Source organism: Pelobates fuscus, chromosome 1 (genome assembly GCF_036172605.1).
Source record: "Pelobates fuscus isolate aPelFus1 chromosome 1, aPelFus1.pri, whole genome shotgun sequence".
Classification (NCBI taxonomy): Eukaryota; Metazoa; Chordata; class Amphibia; order Anura; family Pelobatidae; genus Pelobates; species Pelobates fuscus.
The window spans coordinates 388,941,363-388,950,028 of record NC_086317.1 but is presented as its reverse complement, the minus strand read 5'-3'; the positions used below and the strand labels follow the sequence as shown (position 1 = coordinate 388,950,028).

General features: G+C 38.8%; 1 protein-coding gene across 2 annotated transcripts in view; it reads left to right on the top strand.

Moving 5' to 3' along the window:
• Positions 1 to 1,134: 1,134 nt before the first annotated feature.
• Positions 1,135 to 8,666, top strand: part of ERBB3 (erb-b2 receptor tyrosine kinase 3) — a 93,186-nt gene continuing 85,654 nt past the window's right edge. For both annotated transcript variants that reach the window (XM_063426480.1, XM_063426472.1), the window contains exon 1: positions 1,135 to 1,458. In XM_063426480.1, the coding sequence (XP_063282550.1) occupies positions 1,374 to 1,458 (85 nt within the window). In that variant the 5' untranslated portion in view covers positions 1,135 to 1,373. The remainder of the gene's footprint in view (positions 1,459 to 8,666) is intronic.

Sequence of the window (8,666 nt, the reverse complement as noted above, 5' to 3'; positions counted from 1 at the left end):
AGGCCAGCATCAGGTGAAGCTCCAGGCGCGAACTCCACATCCAATCTGCCATTATCAATGGTCTTGTGTGGTTCAATCAAATATTTCCGATAAAGAAGCAATTCATTGTACCATTATTACCAACTCAGAGCACATGTGCCCACTCTAAACAACGAAGACACAGAGCGAGCTGGGAAACAAGAAGGGAATGAAGGGAGGCAGGGACAATAAAAAAAAAGGTGGGTATAGGGAGGAAGGAAAGGCTGTGCTTCCTGGCAACATATGATAAATATTCACAGATTGATATTAGGCCTAAGTCATATGTGCCAGGGGTGTAACTAGCCCTGGCACAACAGGTATTATATCTCTAAATGTGCACATCCAGACTCCTACCACCGTGACTACTTTAAATCATTGAAGTGGTCATGGTCTTTGGAGTAAACCTTTAATACAAATTTAAAGAAAACAAAGTATTACATAAAATGTTAACACAAGGTTATTTTCTGTTTTCATATATTTATTTAAGACCACAAAACACTAAAGTAACACTCCAAGCAGGGGAGGGAGATCTCTGATCTTCCTCCCCGGTCCGCAGGCACATTGCAGGGCTGGCCCTCGGACAATGCCAGCCCTGCATTAGTGGATCCGCCACTGCCAAGCACCCCTGCACCATCCCGTGGTAAGCTGTCATCACGTCAAACCATTTTAGTACGGTGTGTTTATGAGTTTACAGACTTGAGTCATTCATACACTGGGTGTGTTGTTGTTTTGGTGAATAATTCTGCATTGTATTGTTATTATCTGGCAACAAGTTATTGCATTGCTTATTAGCATTTTACTGCTACTAGTTCTTCCAGATTATTTTTATTAGATTATTTTTTGTGTAACCTCCATGGTTTGGATTTTGACACCATTCTTACATTTTTATGATCTGGTTCAGTTTTTTATTGTATATTAATTACATTGTTGCATTCCTGTTCCCCTGTCACTGTTTTTGAAGAACGTTGTTTCTTTAAATGTAAGCTGGGATAAGACATGGGACGTTGAACGAAATCCATATTCCTGAGTTCGAACTCTGCGAAACGTGCGCTCTCCTGGCTCCGTGTAGACGTCACACACTGCCCTAGCAGGTATTGTAACAGTGGATCGGTGTGCAAGCCATTGATTCGATTTTGTCCAATCACAGAGGCCGTGGGCGGGTCCTGGGATGACTTTCTCTTGGCTGTGGAATGTTGAAGAGACAAGTGCTGTCAGACTGGGAAAGTGCCGGGCTGCGCTCAGTGCCAGCTCACTGGAATCTAGAACTCAGGACATCACGGCAAAGCTCTGCCCAGCTGGCAATGCCAGAGCTGCAGGTCTGACTCCCCAAACTCTGGCCTGTCCTCACCCTCAGGATGCTTTCCTACTACTGGGATGGGAGATGGACTGCTGTCATACTGCTCTCCTGCCTCGCCGTGTGTACTGCTACCAATTACAATGGTAAGTGTCACCTGTCACTTCATAGGCAATGCAGTGTGTGACAATCACTGCCAGCCCTTGTGTCGGGAGCTTTTATTGATGGACTTATCGTTGCAGTCATTGACGCAAACCTATATGAGGTCGAAAGGCGAGATCAAAAAGCGTACATTTCACGTGCGCGACGAAACTATTGAATGTCACATTGCATAGATTGACACAGTGTGCTGAGTGACTGATAAAACAGTTCCAAATGAATGTGTGTACACTGCATCCACCTGTGTGACAGTCTGGTGTACCTGTGTGACAGTCTGGTGTACCTGTGTGGAAGTTTGGTATACCTGTGTGAAAGTCTGGTATACCTGTGTGGAAGTTTGGTGTACTTGTGTGGATGTATGGTATACCTGTGTGGAAGTTTGGTGTACTTGTGTGGATGTATGGTATACCTGTGTGGATGTTAGGTATACCTGTGTGGAATGTTGGTGTACCTGTGTGGAAGTTTGGTATACCTGTGTGGAATGTTGGTGTACCTGTGTGGAAGTCTGGTGTACCTGTGTGGAATGTTGGTGTACCTGTGTGGATGTTTGGTGTACCTGTGTGGAATGTTGGTGTACCTGTGGATCACCTTTGGCACTTGATCTGTGTATCCCCATTGCATGGCTAACAGAACACCTCCCCCCCCCCCCCCCCCCCCCCCCTCCCCAATGCAGAGGACCAGGGTCGGGCTGGTTACAGGTTGTTCCTGTTGCTGTAGTTCAGCCATTTCCCAGGGTGATTCTGTTTTGGTGGGAGTGTGGGATCCAGGCCTTGCCAAGCAGAGGTCATTCTGCGGACCCTGTGACTGTCCTGTCTGGGCTTTGCATCACTGAGCGCCAGCTCTGATCCCTGGCTTTTCATGTGGCGTCAGATGCCTTTGAACTTGCTCTGGGGAGCAGTGGAACCTGTTTCTTCCCCCTGTTTCCTTTGATGCGATTGTTTTCGCAATTTGCTTTTTCTTACTGACCCAGTAAGGCATTGTGTAAATGAGTTTCGGAAGGTGTGTCTTAAAGGTACAGGCGGGGTATAGTTTTAATCATAGGGATCATCTACCTGTTACAATCAATCCAATAAACAACACTGCATTCACCAGTGAAACATACCACAGAACCTGTTTATTTGATTTCGTCATTATTATTAAAGACATTTTATTTGATCGTTCGTTACTAAGTGACAGATAGGGAACATATTTTAGAATTACCTAAGGCAAAATTTAGACAGTTCTTTTTATTTTAGTTTCGTTTCTGCATTTACTACTATCCAGCCTGGCTCAGGAAAATTACTGGAAGCTTTACTTGTGATTTCATGTGCTATGCCTTCACTTCAGAAGTTTGGTGATACATAAGGTGGAGATATATATGTGCCCATTGTTCTAAAACTACAGCTTCCATTATTCTTTGTCATTCTAAAGAAATCTAAAATCATAAAAAGCATCATGGGAGTTGTAGTTCTAAAACATCTGGGGATCTACCAGTGTATGTTTAGCTTTATAAGTGTCTGTTAGAGGTATTTATAAGGATGGTATTTTGATTATAGGGATGCTTAATTGGAATAAACTGTTAATAGTAGTACTCAGTTGGCAAAAGAGGGATAGTAGGTGTTACTGAACTGTAGAATATATAGTAATTGTTTTGTGTAATTCACTATTAAGAGTTGTACCTGACTGGCAAATGAAAACAACTTTAGATATTATCAAACCTCAAATGTAAATAGGGAGGTGTATACTAAAACATGCCAGCACACAAAGGATTTTGCAACTCAATAGAACTTTTTTTTTTTTTTTTTTACTGTAATAACAAAACGCTTACAATTTCATATATTAAAAAAAAGTATGAATATGCAAAACTAATTGGGCATGTCACAATACATAGACTAGTCTATACTGAAAATTTGTTACAGTGAATGGAAACTGACCTAAGTGACACAATGAAATCTATTCACTAAACAGTGAGATACTCTGTGAAATCCAGTTCAGGATAGAAAAAAAAATATTTTTTTTATTTGCATATTATTATTACTTTAAGTTATATAACACAAACTGACTGTGGGGAATTCCCTTTAAACCTGTATTTTTAAGGATGCATAACATCACAAATGTACTCCCCTTTTTGCAGTAAAAAAAAAAACAAAAGTCATTTTAACATTGTACATGAATAAGACAACAATAACAAGACAACAACAATGACTCTTGTAATAAAAGCCCTGACTCAAAAACAACCTCTGAGCTTTCCTAATCTTTGTGTTTACAGTGCTAATTGATAATACATGCTTAGTATTACTTTAAATTTAGTAGTTCTCTTATTATCTGTTTAGATATATTAAACGTGTGCATATTTATACATTGGGGATGAAATCAGGTTTCAGCAGATATTGTATTAGATAGGGCAATGCAATCACTGCCATGTAAACAAATATCATCTTTTGTTTACAAAGCAACAAAATGGCCGTCTTGTGAGGTTCTGACTAGGCATCATTGGAACGATTATGTTAAATAGCTAAAGTGCCAAATGTCAGAATTCACTGAGTGCTTTATTAATAATAATAATAATTAAAGAAACACATAATTGTAATAAACGGAAAACAACTACCATAATTCTAAAATGTAAGCAGAAATAACCAAGCTGTGACTATAACTAATGTGCAGATATTTTACAAATCGTCTATTGTCACTGACATTTGCAATTTGGATAACCATTCACTAAATTTGCTGTTCCATGAACAAGTCCCGTAGGGCTATTCACTAAACTGAGAATTGTCATGAATTTACCAGGGAATTTCACATTGTACGCTATAAGAGCTGAACTGGACAGCAATTTATACTTCATTGAATACATTTGTGACCATTGTAGAAGAATAGAGGTTCAGCGTGGCGTATTTGAGAACCTAAAGTGAAAGGAGAATGATATTTAACATGGAGACCCTCCAGTAAGTGGATTTAAACATCCGCCATATGATAAGTAGGATCTGTGATACATAAGTAGTTGGTAATTATTAACTAAGCTACAGTCACAAAGAAACAAGTGGCCTTTATATCTTGTCATTGCCAGAGGGCAAGCAATCAATGTATGAGACACTACATTATAGGCTTCAAATGCCTGAAACAGCATTGAATTTAGTATTTAGCATTTTCTAAATTCATAAATTCAGGTTGCTAAATGAGACTTTGGCCTATCTGCAATTACTTAGCTACCTACAATCATATTATTTTTCCTAAATATTTTACATAAGAAGAGCCGTTTGCTTAATATAATCTGCAGGATGAACCAGACAGACTCTTTGCACACAAACCCTAAGGTAGCACTAGCAAGCTTTACAACCAAGGGAGCAGAGTCCAATCACTTCTCACTTAGCAAGTAACTTAAGGTAACATTGTCAACCGCCCTCTCCCTGAAAAACAAGTATTTCATAAAGATAGAATCTTTGTGAAATACTCGTGCTGACTGTGATGGAATGTGACGGAAAAATCACCCCAGGTTCAGAAATGGCAATTTATTGAAGCCCAATGTAACCTAACATTACGACTAATCTTGACAAAGACTGCGTAGCTCAAAACGTTGTGTTACATTGGACTTCAATAAATTGCCATTTCTGAACCTTGGAGTTCCTAAACCTTCTTTACTTTATGCATACTGTTATTGGGACCTGGTGTTTGGTCCTAGTTTGGTTGCACCCTGACTCAGAGTAATGGGATAGAGTGCAGTTCCTTATTGTTTTTTGAAAATGAAATTTCAACCCAGTCAAGAGAGATACTGAGACAAAAACTATTTTGCCTCTCTATATTTGCTATGCCTGCCACTTCTAGACACGGATGGAGCTACCACTATCTAGAAGTGTATATCCCCTCAACCAGTTCAGGGATTGGCTTTATCTATGGAGTATCATGTGGTCTTGCATGATCCTCCATAGACCTCAATGCTGTACTTTTGCGCATGTGCAAGAGTTCAACCGTGACATTGGCTCCTGGTGCTGATGCGACATGAGCTGAAGATGATCCGCCAGGAGAAGAAGGCAGCCTCCAAAAGGGACAAGTTCAGACAGATAGTACTCACCTTTGGCTGAATCCCCCCACCCACCCTTGGCCACTGGACCCCCAGTGTCAGTTTCACTGTCAAGGGTCTTTGAAAATTTTGCAAAGTCCCCACATGATGACAGAGCTGCTTTAAGTGTTCACATTTTTTGCACAGCCATTTGATTATTCAGTGTTCATTTTCCTACAGCAGAAGATATTTGCTTGGACTGTAATGTTTTGTGACCCTGAAGACCTTTCTGAATGTCTGTGTAAGGATATAATGTCTAATGAGATTCATACCTGCATCAGGATGGAGGGGTATAGACTCAGGGAATGTTTTATAGCTGTACATGTTCTAAACCTGTGGGGGTTTATTCGTTAAACATCAAACTGTTGCGAATTAAGAACTGTATTGGACAATTCATAAAAAAAAATGTCTGTGACCATAGTTGAATTGGAGAATTTTTCAGTTTTGCAATTTGGGTTTCAATTTGCTACAGTGTTATTTTTAGTGAATTGACCTCCAGAATACAATGAATATAAAATGTAACCAGCGAGTTATGGTGAGTTATCTGTGTGTATGTGTGTGTGTATATATATATATATATATACTGTATATATATATATATACCGTAGATAGATATACTTTGGAGATGTTTTCAACTGAGCTGATTTATTGCTAAATGTTCAAGACTCATAACAAATGAACACTACTTGCTGTTAATTGAATACACCCCTTACACTGTAAAAAAAAAAAAAAAAAAAAAAAAAGCAGCACCCTTCTCATCGTTATTTCTTTCAGTATATTTAAACCGGTTGTTACGTGTATGTGATTCATTTTAGTTTTTTTTAGCTTTACTAACATTCAGGGATCTGTTCAAGGGTTATTTACTAGACTCAATGGTTGGTTACTAAACTCCAAATTGTAGCAAATTGAAATCTGATTGTTAAAATTGAGCCTAAAATAGTCATGGTGACACTATAGCTGAGTTAGACAATTTCACTAATCACCTATTTTATCGTAATTGTTGCAATTGGAATTTCAATTTGCTACAATTCAGAGTCTTAGAATAACCCTGTCAGCAATTTGACAACTAACTCACATCTAGACCAAAATAGCAAGGCGGAAAGAATAAGAAGTCTCATTTGCATTGTAAAACTTTACACATTATGACTATGAGAAACATAAATTTTTTTATGTAAGTTTGTTGTCGACTCACCACAGCTCAGTTTTTAGTGAGTAAACGCCTAGATTGTCATTCCTTTTGGTCTGCTGCTCTTGATTCTCGAAAATGGCAGAGCTACAACTCAAAATCAGCTTTGTTTTCAAAATGTACCCACAAAGGTACTTAATGGATTTCTTATGTACGCTGAATAATAAATGTGGATATGATAGCAGGATATGCCAACAAGCTGACAAACTTTAATCCACAAAACGAGGGTTCACTGTCCTATTTGTTACATCCTTGCTGCGCTGACAAATGCAATCTTATATAACGTACAATGAATGGTGGAGTAACCCTGTGGTGGTCTAGTGTGAGGGAGTAAGAAGATTGTTTCCCTCTGCTCGCTAGTTGGCTGTGCTGACTTCATAAATGTGATATGGGATCGACCATCTTCATTCATCTTTCTATGAAATGTAGCAGTGGACCAGTAAAAGGGGTTCTGTTCCTCACACTAGACTAGATCAACAAATATTGTGGCACCTGGGTTCAGAGAAGTAGCCTGAAAAAGTCTCAGCAAGGGAATTCCGCTGATACTAAATTGTGCTACTGACATTGCACACACTACCATTTTTAGAATATGCTGCACATACGATCTATTGATAGTGTAGCTAGAGACTGGCCTTTTAATTTAGATGCATTCTTCACAGTAACAATGTTGTGATATACCTTTTGCAGAAATACCATTAATAAAAGTGATATAGGGCCACTCTGCGTAGCTTAGAACTGAAACAGGTTGAAAGAAATATGATAATGCTGTCAAACAAGATTTTTCTCAAACCAGACTTCAAGGACCACCAAAAACTCACTGTGAGGTTTTATAACTGTTTCTTTTATTGTGGTCACCTGGCTTTTGGACTACAACTCTTCTGTCTTCCAGTTAAACTCACCTCTGTACTGTACCATGGGAAAGAACCTATTTCAAAAACAGTCCTAGTGAAGTGACCAGCAGTTCTGATCAGAGGCGGAGAAGGGGCAACAAGAACAATGTGTCTTTGCGATGCCCATGATTATGGATGGCAGCTCAACTTATGGGTTTTTAATTGCAAGAGGGGTGGCATGGCAACGACATGTTTCCAAACAGGCTGCATGAATAGTATTTCATTACGTATATAAATGAATAACAAATAGCTTCACTCCGCTACGGAAAGATTAAGGACAAGTGTTGCAAGCCAGCAGAGCAGCATGCAAATAATGATACGAGGAAATAATAAACAAACTATCTGCTGATTGGGAGCATTGGGTTTAGTATGTGCACGGAACTGTCTGCTTGGTAAAATACAACCTCCTCGACCACAGCAGTAACTAGGTCAATGATTGTTAACTTTTGGCAAACCAGGTATAGCTGTACACAGTCGAAAGGTTAATCATGATGGAAATGTAGGCCACAAAATTAACCAACACTGGACCATGCTTTAACTGGATAAGCATCATCGGATTTGAAATCTGACGACAACATATGTTGGGTTTGGAAGCCTGTGAACGTCCATTTATTAGCTTACAACAACCAGCCATAACTATTGGCCATATACAATTATTAATATACCTGAGTACTTTGTTTGCACATCATTTCATAAAACATTTTCTCAAAAAAAGCAAGGTTTTTTATTAATACATAGTGACATTTTGCAGATGCATTCATTAACAAAGCTGGCTGCAGCACACTTCAAATCGTTTACTGTGCTATTATATTCTGGAGTATATTTGCTAGGCTGTTAAAAGAGTTTCAAAGAGCAGATGAAACCTGTGTCACTTTAGTAGTCTGATTGAATATGAAAATATACTATTTTCTGTGTTTTCATTAACGATTTTATTTAGGTTATATTGTTGCATAGTTAATTAAGCGACAGGGGAAAAAAAGCCTTTTGTTGATCCAAAAAAAGGCAAAAAATCTAGTTTGAAGAGCTTTCCAATTTATCCCAGCTGGGAAAAATTCCTTATCGTCTGTTGAATGGCAGGCAGAT